At 39.2% G+C, this 19,706-nt stretch overlaps 1 protein-coding gene across 1 annotated transcript in view; it reads left to right on the top strand.

Annotated features, from left to right (window-relative positions):
* The window catches only part of tet1 (tet methylcytosine dioxygenase 1), a 64,800-nt gene that overhangs the window by 1,899 nt on the left and 43,195 nt on the right, over positions 1–19,706 (top strand). Inside the window, exon 2 of the mRNA XM_088351902.1 lies at positions 1,427–3,387. Within this exon, the coding sequence (XP_088208028.1) occupies positions 1,549–3,387 (1,839 nt within the window). The 5' untranslated portion in view covers positions 1,427–1,548. The remainder of the gene's footprint in view (positions 1–1,426; positions 3,388–19,706) is intronic.

Raw genomic sequence — 19,706 nt, 5'->3', positions numbered from 1 at the left:
AGGAGCTGGCTTGCTACCTCGGAATCTAATTGGCCAACAAATAGCTTTATTGTCACTTATTTTATGCTTTGGGGCCTGCAGAACTGTAAAGGCCTCCAGGTAGATTTCTGACCCTAGTAACAACTAATGGCTGATATGTTATATAAATGTCCCTGATATATAATTCCCCATCATGAACATTGAATGAAAGAAGCCATTCAGGCACCATTATTAGCCTCTAGTTTGTATTTTAGGAAAATTGGGCCAAAATCTCTCATAAAAAGAGTGTCAATTTTCTATCATTCACTCAACTGCATTAAAAAAAGTGCACGGAGAAGTGACATACAGAGAAAACAAACACAACTATTCCTGGTGTATGAAAAATAATGAAGATCTTAGGGGCCGAAAAATTCTTGTGGCCCACTGCCATTTACTTTGACTTATGTAATTTAAAGCAAATCTTGTGTGTTTCCTTCATTTTTTTTCCACTAAATTTTCTACGGAAATTGCACTTCAACATAATCTATTGGGTATTTAAGGATTTTTGCATACAAATCTGAACATTCCCAATAAGTAAGTTACACAAAATAATTTGTTATGCATTTGTAAAAATATGATTAAGTAATTTACCACAAAGCAGGAGTCTCCAACATGGTGCCCGCGGGCACCAGGATGCCCCCTTACGACAGCTAAGGTGTCCGTGGACCTGTTCTAATAATAGTTTACTAGTGCTGGGTCATTGTGTTTTTGTAAATATTTATTTTTTTGTGGTTGACTGAGTCTATTTAACCATACTACCAATAAATAACCCTGGAATATCATGGTAATTAACATTTTTACCACATAGTAATAACCTAAATTGCTATTTAGGAAATTAATATGAAACTGGGTGCCGTTTGCACAAACTGGTAACAAAAAGTAGCTCTCAGCTTGAAACATTTTGGAGACCCCTGCTCTCAAGTGAACTACAACTTAGCATGAGGATTACAACACTCGGGCAGCACGGCGGCGCAGTGGTTAGCGCATGTGCGGCACAGTTCCGAGGTCAAAGGTTCAAATCCAGCTACCAACCTTCCTGTGCGGAGTTTACATGTTCTCCCTGTGCTTGCGTGGGTTTCCTCTGGGCACTCCGGTTTCCTCCCACATTCCAAAAACATGCATGTCAGGTTAATTGGCCGGTCAAAAATGTCCCTAGGGTGAATGAGTGAGCGAATTGTCTGTCCCTGTGTGCTCTGCGACTGGCTGGCAACCGGTTCAGGGTGTCCCTTGCCCACTGCCCGAAGATGGCTGGGATAGGCTCCAGCACCCCTGCGACCCTACTGAGGATAAGCGGTACAGATAATGGATGGATTACATCACTCCACAACTTCTGTTCCCAATAAAAAGGATCTTTGAATAATATGTACTCAAACTGGTTGAGGTTTACCTGTCCGTTTTGTATTTCTAGGTCGTGACTCACCAGCATCCCTGGCAAAATTCTTTTAATTAAAGTGGATTTTAGACATAAATTTAGACACAATCTGGCTCCCATGCTGGCTGTAAAAAAAACACCCTTCAACACCCACAGCCATGCCAGCCACAACAAAATCTGCTAAAAGAAAAACGCCCGCTCAGAGAAAAAATGTCCAAAAAGTTGCTGGCACCAAAAGGCAAACCAGCAACTCAAATAAAGGCAGGGGCCGAGTCTCGGAGCGCCTTCAGAAAGTCTCGCCTACCCCCACAAGGTCGAGTGTCAGGCCAAAGGCCCGGTCAGGTCGGAGCCCCCGAGGACGCGGGATAAATAACAGGCCGGCTGGTCAAGGTACTGCATCCCCCGGTAGTGGTAACCTTGCCATAACTGTAACAGGATCCAGCAGGCCTCCAGGGCTGACTAACGTGCTTGACAAACATGGCGAGTTAGACAACACCCTATGGCGGAGAAAGTCCCCGCGGGGGGCGCAGCTGCCAGCTGATTCAGAATCATGCAGGGGTGGAAAGAAGACCAGTGTAGGAGGTAATACTAGATCCCAGCTGGTAAAGACCTGCAACAACAACCCAACTACAGATGCTGACCTCGAAATAGAAGATCCCCAGCAGTTTCTGCCTGTTTCTCTGAAGACGAATTTCCAAGGCCCCGGTCACGTCAAATGTGTTATTGAGGGCAGCCCTCTCAAAGCGGACTCACCACCCTGCAATGACACTCTGGAGGATTGTGTGACGCTTGACAACCAAACCAGCATCATTGGTAAAGTGGTTATTAAGGCCCCTGCAAGTGAAGACCTGCAACCAGACCTCTGTAACATCCCCTGCGAACGTGTAGATTCAAATATTGCCTCTCCTATTTCGCAAGGACGGCAAACACCGTTTATTACAGGAAACAAAGTCAGTCATATTATTGATAATGTTGATGCCACCTTGGGAGAGACGATGCCCGGCAACATGGTCGTGTCATTTGATAAAAATCCAGACTTAATGGCAGAGAAAATGGAGGTTTTAGATGAGGTCAAAGCAAAGATGGTAGAAGTTCTCAAAGAGGTGGCTGATGTTGATGAACGACCAAAAGAAAACAGTCCAAATGAGTCCATCCTTAGCACTTCAGGTCCCTCACAACCTTTAGCTAAACATCTGTCTGTTGAGGCCCTGCCAGAACAGTCGCCTGACAAGGTGCTAACAGTCCCAAACAAAGCTACCTCAAATCCCACCAAATGCCCTGATGCCTTAGAGTCATCCCAAGCAGAGGTTCAGAAGGAGAGCAGTTCAGACAAACAAACTATGGTTCAAGGTGCTGAACTTCCAGTCTCGAGACCCTCTTCTATACCGCAGACCTCAATTTTTTACCAAACCAAACCAGTAGCAAGGAGTACCCCAGTTATTATCCGTAGTGACTCCTTAAAAGCGAGGGGCTTCTGGGAACGATTTCAATGCCTGGAGAACCCGGCTCCTCCTGCTCCAGAAGCCAAAAATACAAAGCCCTCACCACAGACAGAGCACAACAGTCCAGTACAGACCTCTTCAGCAGATGAGAATAAGGTCGTAATAGTTCCTGCGCCTGATCTAGAACTGCCACCAAAGATTTCGACCCCTTCCCTGGACGGCAGCTGGACTTTATCTTGCAGCTCTGAGAGTACGCGATCCTCATTCTCCCTGGAAACGGAGTCGGAATCGGGCTACGGGGAAGCGGCCCTTTCATTGATGTCCTCGGTCTTCGAGGGAGGACAGCGCCCACCCTCTTGGAAACATCAGCAACGCAAGGAGAGGCGTAAGCGCAGCAGGTGCGGGAGGTGCGAGCCGTGCCTGAGGACCGTCAGCTGCGGCCGGTGCAGCTGCTGCCTCAACCGCAGCACCGGCCATCAGATCTGCAAGCTAAGGAAGTGTGTGGAACTGAAAAGGAGGCGGTCGTCAACACAGCTCACTCTCCCCACCTCGCAGGTCAGTTGCTTAGTATTTTATTATGCAAAAACACACAAGGTTGCCTTTTAAGTTTAAACAGATTGTTTTTAGAGCTTCAACGACATTGCCTGGATGTGGCCCTGCCTTCCTGTGAAATATCTGTGTGGGGGGATGGGGCGTCCAGAATGCACATCCTTTGTGAATGCATGTGAGACTAAAATGAGAAGGCCCGGATGATGCCTTCTTTGTCTTCATGACCAGAAGCACTCCGCACAGAATTGAAGTAACACGCCTGTTATGTATGTTGGAGTGCATTTGAAACCTCTACTGGCAGTACTTGCCCAAGAACCAACCACAGGAAATGGTGCCCTGACATCCCAGGTGGCCAAGGGATTGGTGAACCGTGATTATATTAGTAGTATCCGTTGTCAAAATGGTATTAAAAAATCATTATAATGACAAGTGTATTTTCATATCTGATCACTACTTAATGCATGTTTTTGTAATTAATTCTAATTAATCAATTAGTTATGTAAATACCCAGTAGTTTTTTTAGGACGTTGTTTTGCGGTTGATATATCCACATTTTAGACACACACCTAGTAATAACCTTAATTGCAGTGTTCGGCGCATTATTTAAAAAACAAGTAGTTATGGTTACCAGTTATTTATTCCGAAAAGTAACTGAGTTAGTAACTTAGTTACTCTATAGTAAAAATAACTAGTTACTTGGAAAATGCTATAGGTTAGTTAGTGTGTGTAAAAAGGAAAATGTGAAGAAAATTGTAAAACGCTTTGGGAGGTCTTCATTGACTTGAAAAGCTCTATATAAATGCAGAACATTTACATTTATATTTACAGGAAAATTAACTATTTCCATTACTTTAAAAAATAAGTTGTATGACAAAAAATTGACAGTTTTTGAGCAGTATTCCAGTCAGTTGAATACAGAAGAACAGACAGGTAGTTCTGTTATAGAACCTTGTAATATTTATTGCATTTCACCAGCAACAGATTTATCATACACTTGAAATGCAACAAAAAGAATTAGTAAACAATAAAATGAAACAAAAATTAGCAATAAATAATATAAAGTGAGTTTAAGAAATTAAATCTAACACAAATGGGCCATTGGAGGGATGGGACTCTTTTCATAGAACCAGCTTGTTCGGCTTAACTTACTAAACTAACTTAACAAACTCTTTCACCTCCCAAATGGCTCTTCAGGTTTAATCCATATATTACCTGTTATTATTTATTATGAATAACTTAAATTGGGTGGGAATAAAGCAAAACTGGCACTTAAACATTAACACTGAAACCACAGGAAACCTAAATTAACTCTACAAATAATAAGATCAAATACAAAACAATTGAAACCATTTTATACTCAAAATTCAAAGTCAACAGAACAGAATTGCTAAAAAAATGCTTTTTGACAAATCACAAAAGAAAAATAGCGTTTCGAAGGGAACTGGCCCTCAATTGGTGGGTAGTCAGCTCCCACTTCCAAGAGATGGCTCATAAAGCTGTTTCTTCCGCAAACGGCACGAGTCGGTAGCATCAATCACCAGTTCACCTTTTCTTTTGACGCATTCGTAAACACTGTATTCATAATCGCTATCAAACGATATGGTAGGTGCTATTTTAAATGGTGACATGATCTCAAAAGACGTGACGTAACAAACTCAAAGGAGAGCGAAAAAAACGCGTCGTTATAAACAGCATCAGGTGTGCGGAGATACGCCGCCGTTGACGTTCTGCAGCCAAAGTAACGCACCGCTTTTGACCGTCAGTAACAATAAAAGCGTAACGGCAGAAAAAGTAATGAGTTAAATTACCCCGTTACAAAAAAATAACGCCGTTGCGTTATTCCCACAGCTGCTTAATATAGCAACAACTTAGAAATCAGTGTCAGGCGCATTACTGAAAAAAGTAATTAGTTACTACTAGTAATTGCTAGTTACTTCATTTTAAAAGTAATTATGTTACTCCTGGATTATTCGAACCTAAATGTTGTGCGTTACTATGTAGTTACAAATTCCCGTATATACTTGCATTGAAGCTAACCACCTGAAACTGCTTAAAAGTAGCCACATAATGAAATAGTTCAAGGAAAATGTGTACACCAACCTGTGGAAGCAGTGAATCCTTCATATTTCTTGTTTAATCTTGAGACCTTGTAAACCAACAATTACCGGAGACAATCCATATCTGTGGGCTTCAAACCACTTAAAGATTACCTCCTCGATTGCTGAGTACTGTCCAAGATCTTTTATTTTTTTCCCGGCATGGTGTATTGCAAAAATATTTCACAAATAAAATGACCATAAAGCAATTCTGTGCTTACTTTTGCCCCATTGATTTCCCGTTTATTTGTTGTTCTTGTATACGCCACGCCCCTCCCCACACGCTGCCTACCATTTGCTACTGGGGACACACAACAGGTACCAATTAGATGGCATTAAAATCCTTGAACTGTTTTTAATAAGTTGAGGAGTAACGCACCATGTTGTAACAATGTTTGGTTTATAATCTTGCATTAATGAAGCATTACAGTCCTCATTACAGAGAAAAGTAATTGTGTTGCAGGAGCGTGTTACAGAAGCGCTTTACTTTAACACGTTACTCCTAACACTGATAGTAATAACATGAAAACACTTGTTTTTCCGGAAATGCATTTCAAAGTCACTATTTAGTAACAAAGAAGTAGTTCCCAGGTTCAGAATGGGGGCCGACCTGTGCCTTGAAAACTTGCATGTTCAATTCATTGAAGACCTTGCACACACCTCAAAATCTATTATGTTGGGTTGACCCTGATTTGAGTTCATCATATTTTACACAGCAGATGTTTGTTATTGCATAACTGCGTGATGTTCTAAATTATTTTGGGCCCATTCTCACTACATAGGCGCCATCCGGCATTGTGCCAAGACTTTATTATGGCACGCGCCCATTTGCTGGCTGCTACAGAAATGTCCTCATTCATTGGTATGTGTTGCCAGGGCCACTCCACACACCATGTGCAATGCACAATGGCGTGCATGCGACTGGTAGGGGGGAGGGAGAAACTTAACACGAGGGTCCATGTGGCTGTGTGTGCGTATGCATGGGCGTGAGTGCATTGACCGAGCCGGAGCCTCCTCATCAGAGGCATAGCCAGATTAGGAAAGGCTGTTATATAACACCTGCAAAAGCACTCAGTGGAGACTTTTGTGCACCAAAAGTGAGCAATGGGGGCGACACTGAGGCAAGTGTTTGCCAACATGTTTTTAGGAAGGAACCAGAATGTGGGTCACTATGGGGTTTGTGGCTTTAAGGCTCAGTGTTTTTTTCTATACACATATGAACACAGACACCAAGCACAGACCTGTGCATGTCTGGTAGAATTTGCCTCATTGCCCCAATGCTCAACATGGCATTGCTTGAACTAGCGTTTGAATTAAATATTTCTTTAGTGTTTGATTCATACGTTAAATGCATACAACCCAAATCACCTGTTTCAGTTTCTGTAATACAAAACAGAACATTACTTGAAATGGATACTGTAGAAAACATACATTGATTTATTTACTGATGTGGTAAATACTATGTCAAAAATATCAAAGTCTTATTCATAAATATACAAGTAAGTAAGTAAATAAAAATTGGTGGTTTCCGGCAGAAACTGACACCAAAAATTATCACTTTACCTTTGACCCCAAAACCAACATGTTTATTACACCATTACCTTTTCACTTTCAGACTTTGTGTTGATTAATATTTTGGAAAAAATAACACTCACGTTTGTGTGAGCTCATCAATGCTATAGATGTAAAAGAAATATATACTTTCGCAAATTTTAGCAAATTAAGTTTTGTTCCAATCTCAGCAAGATGTTTTATTTGTATTCTATACATTGATAATTAGTACAATTACAATTAGATGATTATATTTTATAGAGGATAATTTGTTCAATTTTTAATGTTAAAGAGCGAAAAACTTGAGGATTTAGAGAATTTTGAATCCAAAAGTAAGTAAACATTTAATCATAAATATTAGTATATATATATATATATATATATATATATATATATATATATATACATACATATATGTATATATAAAAATAAATGGTTGCCAATTATTTAAACGATAAATTCTTGTACTCATTGTTCAAACCTTGATGAGCAAAACGCTATTAGATAGTATTTCCTAAATAGTTTTAGTTCTTTCAAGCTCTTGCTCGAAGCATAAACATGCATCTAGAAGGTGCACAATCATGTATCCGTCCTTCACACTTTAACCAACTATCTTTTTAAAGAGTTTAAACAGTTAAATCACTTTCTCAAGTAGTTTCAACAACAGCATAGTGTGATTCCACAAACTGTTGTGACACCATGCTTTTTTAAATAAAAAACAAGATCAGAAAATGCAGGCCCCTCTAAGTCAAAATAATATTACAGTGTAATGTAAACATAACATGGGATTGTGATATTTATTTAAATTTATGTCCTTTATTGGGGCCAAGTAAAGCTGAAGGCAAGTATAGTAGTGTTTGTGATTATGTAGCAATACTGTCCGTCGATATGAAGTTGTTGACAAGTTTTGCTGATCAGGCTCACACACCCCTTCCTGACAAACGTCCACAGGATGGTGAAAAAGGGCAGAGGCCAAGTGAAGCAGCTCGTGTTGTGGCTTTCCAATTGCTGTTCCTGTTTTTAGCAATGAAACCACTGTATTTTGTTTTAACAATAATTGAAAGGTAATTGAAGGGGCTAAAAATACACTCAGAACAATTTGGCTGACAAATGTTTTCTCCAGTTTTCACGAATAATGTTACAGTATATTGAAGGTTTCCGTTAAACCAACAAAAAAAAGGTCTGGTTTTACTCAGGCCTTCTTGATGGCTTCCTTATGGCTTCGGCTTAGGTTGGGCAGGCAAGAGAAGGCTGGGCCCTGGCCCTCAGGGCACTCACACTAGTGCATATGAGCAGCACATGGTAAATGCTGCCTTTCATACTGAAAAATCCCCGCTTCAGAGAAACAGATTTTACACGGGGCAGTACACTAATTGAGTCATTAGTATGTCAGTAACAAAGTTATGATATTCAGGCTTTAATCTTTAGCTAAGGACTTTTAAGTGTACGTTTTGTGCCACAGTTATGTTATATATTTTCCTCAACTGCAAAAAAAATATGACCATACAGTAAGTGTGCATTGTTGTTTAAGTGCACAGTTTGTCTACCATGATTTCCAATTGCTCAGTCCATGATGCACTCTGGAATCCTCACTCATCAGCAAAATAAAGACAAGCGGTAACTGAAGTGGTTCAAGTCTTACCATAGTGGTCTACATTTTTATGGCAGACTTAGTAATGTCATTATCATTCTCCACATTCCCCACAAAGCCACCATCTGCTTTGGACCTATATTGAAATAATGTTTGCCAATTTAGAAAGCTAAAAGTTGCCTGTTGGATTCAAGCTCAAATCTCTGTGGACTGATAAGACACAGCGGAATGACAAAGTAAATAGAAAATTCTTCACAGGCATTTTCCCTTAGGAAGTAATACAATTGTGGAAACATGCAGGGTGAATGTAAACATCAGAAAACTTTCATGAAGTGGACAGGCAACATTTAGGGATACATTTTAGTCTTTGGTAGAGTGGTCGGTGATGTGACATAGATGGACAAGTAATGAGTGGAAAGATGTTGGCTCAATGATTACTTTCTACACTTGAACAATATGCATTGAATTGACCTATTTCAGCATTTTGTAGAAATGGTTTCTACCACTTTTTATTTGATGTTTCTGGTATTGCTTAGAAATGTTTCACAAAATCAACATAAGCGGAAAAAAAATTAACACCTTTTGCCAATTTAGAGTTGGACAAATAAATATGGCTATGACCTAAAACCTCCCAAAAACCTTGGGTGAAAAATCCAAATATGTAATTCTTCAAATTGTATTGTTTTTAATCAAACATCCTGTGTGTCAAGAACCAGCACAGGATCTCACACAAGCCTTTATTTTACGGGAAATGGGGATTCATGCACGTTAGGCAGCTGGTCTGGCATGGAAATACAGGAAGCCAGAGACCGACGAGATTGATTCCATTTGCCCAAATTGATATCGGACAGATGGGGTCGATGTTAAATCACTTTCGATTAAATAATTGGCAACGAATCAGGACATCAAAAATAAACAGGAGAAACTAGACGGGAACGAAAACTGGAGAAAATAATAAACAGGACAAAAATAGACGGAAACAAAACTGGAAACCGAAATTAAACAGGACAAAATAAACGGAAACAATACCGGACAGGAAAAATCCAACAGGAAAACACGACCAAGTCAGAACCCACGTCTTGCGCGGCAAAGGTTCGTTGACGGTCTGACAAAGGAAGCAAGAGAGTGCTGAACTTAATGTAGACAGAAAGCCAATCTTTCAACGAGCCGCAGCTGGCGCCTCACGGGCGGGGTCAATTGGGCACCATGGCAACCGTGACACACAGGGGCGTGGCCAATTGGGCACCATGGCAACCATGACACTGTGTTGCTTGGTTCAAAACAACAATATAGACAAAATGACAATTTGAGTAGGTGGTTTTGAACAGATAAAAACAACCTTAACATCCCTACATTTGAACCTGTTTTGTTTAAAAAAAATACTGACCGACTGACTTTCGTGTTTGCTGACTTTTTCTAAGTACACGAGTGACACAAAGAAATTAATCGGCAAGAACTGTTTGCTTCACATGGATCAAAAAACAAATGGTAAAACTGTTTTTAAGGTGCTTCAAACAATACATGCAATGACTTGGGATGATGTTTGTTTCTGGTGAAGTACAGTCAGATTTACAAATAAATGTACCTACATCTTAAATAAAGCAACGTATAAACTGATTTTATTGTCTTTCCTTAACTCATAAATTCAATCTATGTGCTGCTTCTTTTGAGTAAAAGTATCAATGGATAGGCAATCCTCAATTATGAAAACAAATCCATGCAATGACAGAAAATAAACACTCAATGGCTTGACTTGCTGTCAGCTTGCTAATACTTTAACTAATTCTATCATTTGGGGCTGAAGTATGCGCCGAATACGTGGTCTCGCTATCACCCTTTGCCATGAGGAAAAATAATTGTGTGCCTTAATGCATCTTCAGACGCTCAGCACAATAATATGTTACATACAAATTGTATTGATAATATTCATAGTATAATGTGAAAATTTAGTGATTTTGAAAAAGAAGTACAGTTAAATGAAAAATACCTTTAATGCTGAATAGATATAAATATTTAATGCATTTTAATCTTTGTATTTCTTCAGTGGCAGTTGAGGCACAGCCTCAACTGCTATCCTGACTGCATGTCACTGAATACACGCGACTCATATCCGCTTCCATGCTAATTTAAACAAATTTGTTCTAGATGAACCATAAAAACATAGCACAATTGTAGGTCCAAGCAGATTTCAAGGAAACAGCAACCAGATAAGAATAATATTATTGGCAATATATGGAGCTCTCTTACACCTGTTTATAACAACAAAGTGGAATTTTGTGTCTGTTTAAGTTAATGGCTAATGTTAGATTTATTTTTTTCTGAGTTAATTTCAAGACATTACGCAATGTTGATTAAAATTTTAATTCGCAGCAATGCAAGTGTCTAGCAGTCTGCCACCTTTAAGAAGTTGCTACCTTTTATTGTGTGTGGTGAGCTCCAAATGACGCAAAATACACAAAAATGAGGAAAATATAAAAATGTCATCCTTTTGTAAAAAGGTGGAGTAAAAACAAAAAGTGCTCTGGCCTCTCCCAATTTCCTCTTTGAATAGTTCTGCCAATATACAATATTAAAACATAAGCATTTGAAGAGTATAATATTTCAAGATCCCAATTATTTTCTTTTGAGTTTCTTATTACCAAAAAACATTTTTTGTAGAAAAACAAGCAAAGTATTCTTCACTGCTCCCAACCTGTGTCTACAAGACCGTGCATGTTGTTAGGCGCTATTTGTGGCAGAAACATCCCCAAGGACTTCAATTAAGGTTCCTGTAACCGGTTTAAGCCTCTAACTAGCACAGCCTTGTTCCTTCTGCCAAATCATTAATCTCTTGTACATCATCCAATTCTTTTTTTCTTTTTTTTGCTGCTGCGGCACATTTACCAGAGGAGTAGTATCTAAGCCGTTATAACACGTGTATCATGAAAACATTAGCACTTCCCCCCGTGAAAGATGGGAGCTGGGCGGCGTTTTGGGGGATGTGCAATTGTAATGCAATTGGCTTGCTTTCGCAATATTACACGTCATTAAATATCTTCATGTGTGTGCAACTATTAGAAAATGTATTTAATGTCCAATTAAAGCCCTGAAATATCCCAATAATAGGACAACATGCATATTTGTTCATAGACCTGAATAAATGCTTATATGAATGACCATAAAGCTTTTCGAGCATTCATTCACTCTACACTAGCTTTCATTCATAATTCCAGACAAGAAGTATAGCGCATTTAACAGATTTTACACAATAACGTTATGATTCCTCGTATGCTTGTTGTCTTTTCCAGAAGACCTCTTAGTCTTACTAATTCAAATTTTTCTCAATTCCCATATTTTCCGCATCATAAGACGCACCAGATTATAAATTGCACCCTCAAAAATTTGTCTTTTGTGATATTCTTTTTATATATACCGTAAAATACGGACTATAGAGCGCACCTGATTATAAGCCACACGCACCACATTTTGCGGACGTAATTAGTTTTGTCCTTACACAAGCCGCACCTGTATATAAGCCGCATGCGCCAACATTTAAACCTATAACTCAGTCACAAGTTTAACCCAAACCTGACTTTAGGTGCCGCGATTGTAACTTTTTTTGGTTTGAACAAATTTATTGACACAACAGCAAACAAACAATGTAAGGTTTGAACAACCCCTCTCGACAATCATAACAGCAATCAAGCATATTCACAATTTCGTTATGTCTGACAATATAACTGCAGATATTGTACACAATCCATCCACCACAATCGGCAACATGAACGGAAAATGATACCGGTAGTTAGAATGTAATGCAAATCTTTAAAGTCCAGGTCTTGTTGAAAGTAATCCAATGAAAAAAATGTATATTTCCAAAGTTAAGGGTGGGAAAAATATATATCCACTATTGTCCGCTGCAACAACAAAGAGATTTAACTCAGCTTTACCCCACTTCCCGTCAGCCCGCGTTTGCTCCGCCCCTTCTTTTTGATATTCTCTTGTAGAAAACATATCACAATAAGTCTCTAAAATAAATACATTACAAAAATATACTGTTGCAAATACATATTATACATGGTTACACATATTTACAAAGAAAGACGAGTTTTCAAAGCTTTAATAATAATAATGTAACTTTCATCCCAAACCATGCCTGTGAAAGGTACCACTACGCTACTCATAACACACTCGCAACGCATAAAGCGCAGCTGTCAAAAAAAGCTGTACCGCGATTGCGAAGTTCACGTTAAACCGTCTTCAGCTTTCTCCTTATAACTGTCGCCATCAAGGGCATTTTCCTCATAATCTGAACGAACCTTTGTCATACGGACAATTAGAATGTAAACTAAGAGGATGCAGATGCAGTCTACCTCGGCGCACAATTCCACCGGTCTAAATCTTACCTTTTGTACTCGAGTGCCGCTGGTGGCCGTTAGAAAAATTACATAAATTGACCGCTTCACTGAATAAGCCGCAGGGCTGAACATTTGGGGAAAAAGTAGCGGCTTATAGTCCGGAATTTACGGTAGATTGTCAGATATTAAACCGGTCTACGGTACAGAAAAGGTTGTGGACGACTAAATAGTATTGCAGACTCTTACAGTCTTTGTGAAGCTCACAAGATCCTGAACTGAATGAAGAGGAAGGCATTGTGGGAAGTAATTTGGTTGTCCTGAAAGACATAAACGCATGGCATGGCCGCATGTACTCAACTACTTTGTCACTTACAATGCTTAGTTTGAGCTAAGAATAAGTGAAAAATATTTTATTCAGATTATTAATCTCTTTCTGTTTTCTTATTTCTCTAACAATTGTATCTGGTACCGTAAGTAAAAAATTGTGTGATAATGAGATAAGCTCTGATGGTTTACCATGTGTCACCCATACCACTGGTTGGCTAGTGGTAAAGTGTCATAAGAAATCCCACTTGAGAAGACAGAGCTGTGCCCCTGCACAATAGTATTGCCTTGTACACATTGGTTAACTGCTGTTAAAAATGTCGATAAAAATTGTTTAAACCTCATATTGTTAGAAAATTCTTTAATGAAATTTTTAATATGTTTAATTGCTGTTAAAAGTGTCAATAAAAATTCTTCAAACCCCATTATCATGCAATTGTCTTCAGCGATAAGTATCAACTGATCAATAACTGCACAAATATGACAATACACTGGACTAATTTTTCAATTTTGTCCGTTAATAAAGCGCATGATCAGCCTCATAGTTTGGAAAATACAGTACTTCTTGCCATTATTTTGCACTCATGCACCAATGATATCATACTAGTAGCTCACTAGCTCTACTAACTAACAGCACGTCTTTGTCTTCGGTTGAGGTGCAATGAGCATGTAAAATGAATTTGCAGGATATCAAATAAATAAATATCCAACACCTTTTCAATAATTAGAACTGTCTTGTCCAGGGCTTGTACTGCTACCCACCCCTTTCTATTGTTTTCAAAATGGGACCCTCCTTAACGTAAAGCAAGAGTGATTTGTTCCGAGCAGTCGCTCCTGTCAGGCAGGCTTCCCCCCACTCTGCCTTCGGAGGTCTTCAGCACAGACGGTTGCCACGGCGACCTCATTGTCTACCGCCCACCTTTGACCCGCCTGCCTACCCCGACGGAGTATTCTCAGGGTCATAATGAGGCTTAGTCAGAGATAACTGGTAGATGCGCACCGGTGAACTCAGTAACCCGCATCCAGGTAATTAGGGTAAACTATAATCTGTGCAAATAGACTCAGGGGTGTTTTCATTTTAAATTACCGTACTTTCTGGACTATAAGGTGCACCTAAAAAATCAAAATTGGCCAGAAATTCGAAGATGTGCCTTACACCCTAATTTGAGAAATTCATGCAGTATTTATTTGTGAGCGTGACTACACAAGGTGTATTTGTGCAATATTGATCAATTTCAAAACATCGCTGACCAAAACCTCAAAGTGTTGTATGCAATAGGACTAAACCGAGTTACTGCGGTGAGACCATAGAAGCCTAACCACTATTCCACTTGTGATACAGATAACATACAGTTATCTCTTTGTTTCCTTAACCTCACTGTAAATCCGAAACTGGAGTCGTCCAATTTCGTTGTCACAGCATATCCCATGCTGTAACAATGACAATAAAGGCATATTCTATTCTATTCTATTAAAAAAAGGCATTTGATCTTATTTCATTAGCATGTGCATCACAGAAATAATTCCAAGAGGATGGAGAAAACAGAAAATCATTCTGAAAGTTATAAATGAACGCAAAGTCTGGTTCATCATCAGATACACCAAAGAGTTGCTTCCCTTGTTGTGCTTTTTTGTGTGCTTATCTATATTTCAGGATGACTTTCTATTTTCTCCATTCTCTAACATTCGTCTCTGGCACTATAAAAATAGCGTGATAATGAGATTAAATCTGATGCCTTTTCGACACTCCCACCGCAGCGACCTGGTTTCAATTTCCATTGCATACAATGATTTGCGATTTATGTCAGGGACATTTTTCAACTGATCAACCATTAAAGGAAAAAAAATTGAAGCCCTTACTGTAGTTTTAATTCCATGCGCCTTATCTGTCACGGTTGCCATGGCGCCCAATTGGCCCCACCTGTGTGGCGCCAGCTGCGGCTCATTGACAGATTGGCTTTACGTCTTTTTAAGCTCAGTGCTCTCATTTTCTCTTTGTCAGTCGGTCAACGAACCTCTACCCCGCAAGACGTAGGGTCTTACTCGGTCCTGTTTTCCTGTTGGTATTTCCAGTCCGGTATTGTTCCGGTTTATTTTTGTCCTGTTTATTATTCTCTCCAGTTTTTTTCCCGTCTTGTTTATTTTTGATTTCCTGTTTCATTATCAATCCTGTCTGTCCGTCCTGTCCGGTATCGACCCCATCTGTCCGATATCCACTTGGGCAATTGGTATCGATCTCGTCGGCCTCTGGCTTCCTATAATTTCACCCCAGACTGCTGCCTAATGTGCAAGACTCCCCATTTCCCTTAAAATAGAAGGCTTGTGTGAGTAATGTCTCACGTTTGGGTCCTGATCCTGTTCTGGTTCATGACCTTATCATTTAGTGCACCTTATGAATGAAAAACATATGACCAAAGGGTATTTTGGGGGTTCACCTTATAATCCTGTGTGATTTACAGGACAGAAAATACAGCATATGGAGCTGTACTTTAACAGAACATTAATTTCACGGCCAAGCCTCCCACATCACTGTATCGATTGGAAAAATATCACTTTGAGATCAATGTTGATTTTAAGCCGCTGCAGTTCTCTAAAACCGACACTTTGTCTTATATATTTTTAACTGATGAAATTTGGGAGTCTAGTATTAATACAGCAACAGAGCATTGTTCCCCAGGACTTATCTGCTAGTCATTTGTCCCTTTAAGTGGCATGGTCTACAAAAGAGTGACTTGCTGGACAATGTTTGGTATGTTTAGATATAGCCTACATATTTGGACACCCATTCCCTCCCAAAAATTCCAATTTATATCCAAATATTGATTATTTTATTGAATAATCTGATCGAGTTTTGCTTTATGTACTATGAAACTATTTCAAAACTTTTTCTTTCATTTCGATGTTTTTTAGTTTCCTATTGCTGCTGTGCTAAACCAACTGACAACAATTAAGAGAAAAATGTGTTTTCACTAAAGTTCGCAAATTGATTCAGTTACTTTTTTAGTGAATGTTTTCTAAGTAAAAGCAAACATTGGCAAATGTCTTATTTTGATTAAATCTGAATAAAAAGTGCAGACAATTGGTAATAAAATGATTTAGTAAAAAAGTGAGTCAACAGAGACTCTTGTGAATTACTAAAATGTATGACATGTACTTTCATAATTGTTTATGTCTCAATTAACTGTTTACTAATGACACCATTTATCAATTGTGAAAATCAACACATAACGCAAAATGACAACAAATCTTCATCTTTGGATCACAACGTGTGCCTACAACACAAGCAAATGTACCACACAATTTCCTTATTTAATGTCTATAAAAAATTTACTGCGGCTACAGCGGTGACTAAAATTAAAAAGCATCAATGATAACTTCATAAAACTACAATATTATTTAGGAATAAAAACACATTTTACTTACAAATATCATTTTTATTCGTGCACATCATCCATCCTCCTTTCTTTCCTCAAGATTTAATTTACTCTGTTCTACAAATTCTGTGCGTTTCACATTTAACACTACGCAGCTCCAGTTATTTTCTATCTCAACAGAATCTAATGCCGAAAGTTTCTTCATGTTTTCATTGTTGTACTTCCTTTTTTGCTCCTTAGACAATCATAGTTTGTAAAACCAGTGACAATTCCCAAGGCCAGCTAGCAGGCGCTTGCCCCACCAAATCGAAAATCTGTTTGGCTAAACCAAAAGATGATGTTATGCTACAGGGGCTTCACAAGTCTCTGAGAAGCCCTCTGGGCCTATTTCTGACCCTGGCAACAAATAATAGCTGAAATGTGATTTGTCAAATGCTTAACTATGAGAGCAAACATCTCCAAGTAGCACAACCAGGGGAGAAGCAATGAAAGGGATCTGACAGACAATTTGGGAATTTAAACGGATTTTATTTATTTTAAGGCTACAGTGAAAGCGTAGCAGGCCGTTACAGCTCACCACTGCATTATATTATTATTCTAACAATGGAGAGCAATTTATGTAAAAAACAAAAAGAAAAACAAGTTTTAGGGGGATTAACAAATTAAATTTCAAACTAAAAGAAAAAAATGAACTTGATCAACCCATAAATATGATTATAAACCTGGTCACCAATAAAACTCCTTCATCAAGGTTTCCTTCCCTTTATGTCATCAGATTCTGCTGGCATCTGTGTGTGGGACCTTTCTTAGTGTGCAGAAGGATGCGTGTGTGCATTCATTGCCTAAAAATGTGGGCCAGAAAGGGTGGTGTATTCAAGTGTCAGGGAGGCTCCATATTTCCATAAAGCCAGCCTGCTTTGCACCTACCTCAGAAAAGGTTCATTACAGCAGGCTTTCTGGTTTCTTTTTGAAGCGGTCCAAGTCAATTAGCTAAAAATTAACCCGGTACGATAGACAGATGTGAGTTGCAGCCGCCTCTCTGGGTTAGCTGTTCAAGAAAAGAACAGATGAAGAGGAAATATCTGTTTATGGGAAAGTGTCTCTCAGTTCCTCTGCCAGAGCCCAGTAAGCCTCATTACAGATGGACTGCTGAGTATGCTCAAAAGGAATTGAAGATGTTGTGGCGGTTGCTTCGGTGCAGCGTAAGCTAAAATGCAAATGCTCTTTATTCAATAAAAAGCTTAAAAAATCACTGAAGCATATGACACAAGCCTTATCAAATCATGAAATACACGAGGCGAGGCCATTATAACGTTGTGACATAACTACTGTGTTAGCTTAAATCCAACCAAGATTTTTTTTTCACAATTTAATGTAATTTTCATTTGTTATCCTCTTTTATCCCAATGTGTTTATGCGCTAACTACATTTGTGCACATGTGTTGACCCACCATAACAGAAACTCTTAAAGCCTTTTTCCGTGAGGCCCTAGGGCGGGGGCCGTTAGGGGGTGTGGTGCACTCACTTGCCTACATAGTTTGCCCATGTGTGTTTTATGTGTGTCTGTGGGTCAATGCGTGCGTTTGCGTAAAATGAACTCATGCTCACCTTTCCACGTCCTTCACAAGGGGGAAGGGGAAGAATAATTTGCATTCATTTCCATTTTTAGTCATCTATCTATCTATGTATCTATGTATCTATCTATCTGTCTGTCTGTCTGTCTGTCTGTCTGTCTGTCTGTCTGTCTGTCTGTCTGTCTGTCCGGCCATCCGGCCGTCCCTCCCTCCCTCCGTCCGTCCGTCCGTCCGTCCGCCCCACCTACCTACCTACCTACCTACCTACCTACCTACCTACCTACCTACCTACCTACCTACTTACCAACCTACCTACCTATCTCTATTTATCACTCTAGGAAGCTAAGCAGCCTGTTAGTATGCTTACAAGCTAGCTATCTTTTAATGTACTGTGCAAGAAAAATTTAAAACATGCTTTGCTGACATCGTCTACAGGCCGGATTAAATCTGTTGGCAGGACCGATACGCTCCGCGGGCCGTAGTTTGGTGACCACTGCTCTAGGTCATTTCTATCAAAAGTTGTGATTTTTTTAAATTCATGCAAACCAAATACTATCTCTGGCCGGTAGAGTCATGTTTAGTTTGTATAGTGTGGTGAGCTGGTTCAGGTATAAAACTGCATTTACTCATCTGTCAAAATAAACACATCTAATGCCAAACATGAACATATTTTTGATTACTGGACTTGAACAACTTTTATTTGTTTGTTTTTTGTCGTTAGCCAATTAATCAATACTGAAAATACTGCAACATTTATTGGAAAACAGTCTTTATTTTCCACAAAGAATGAATTGAATTACTGCAGCTTACTAAGAATCTGGAACTGTCAACCACCTCCACGTATTTATGGTTGTACAACTGCCCCCAAGTCGCTAAAACTGTTTAATTTAAAGACATTATTATTCAAAAGGTTTTAGATTCGGAACAGTAGTACAATCGATAAAAAACGCAGACACAAATGGTCGTTTTTGCACAGTCTGAAATAATCTGCAACTTCAGTCTTTCAAAGATCATCTCTACGGCTGAGTTTCCATCTCAAAGTATGTCTTAACTGTAACCAGCAATGCACGGCACCCTTTATTTTCAAGTTTTACGCTTGCCACATGTTTTCCCCTTTAACCTGCTGCTTGGATCTTATTCGGAGGAGGTAGTTTGATCATAATTTGCATTCAAATGCACTATTACACCCGAGCAGCTCCAACTGTCCCTGAACATCTTGCTAACCGAATCCCACTGGAGTCAAGCCTAGTCAAACGCGATCGTTGCCAACAGTTGTTATTAATGCCTCAGCTAATGTAAATGGGCTTTTCATTGGCCAGCAAGTGGTGTCAACCGCAACGCAAACAAGAAAGCACACATTTGGAGTCTTTGGCGTGAATGAAAACTATTAAAAATTGTCAGAACCAGAACAGATACAGGACCCAATCACGTGACGTTCTCACACAAGCCTTTATTTTACTGTAAATGGGGAGTCATGC

The sequence above is a fragment of the Urocampus carinirostris genome, chromosome 13 (genome assembly GCF_059441175.1).
Source record: "Urocampus carinirostris isolate Australia breed hairy pipefish chromosome 13, RoL_Ucar_1.0, whole genome shotgun sequence".
In the NCBI taxonomy this organism is placed as follows: Eukaryota; Metazoa; Chordata; class Actinopteri; order Syngnathiformes; family Syngnathidae; genus Urocampus; species Urocampus carinirostris.
This window is presented reverse-complemented; position numbering and strand designations above follow the sequence as displayed.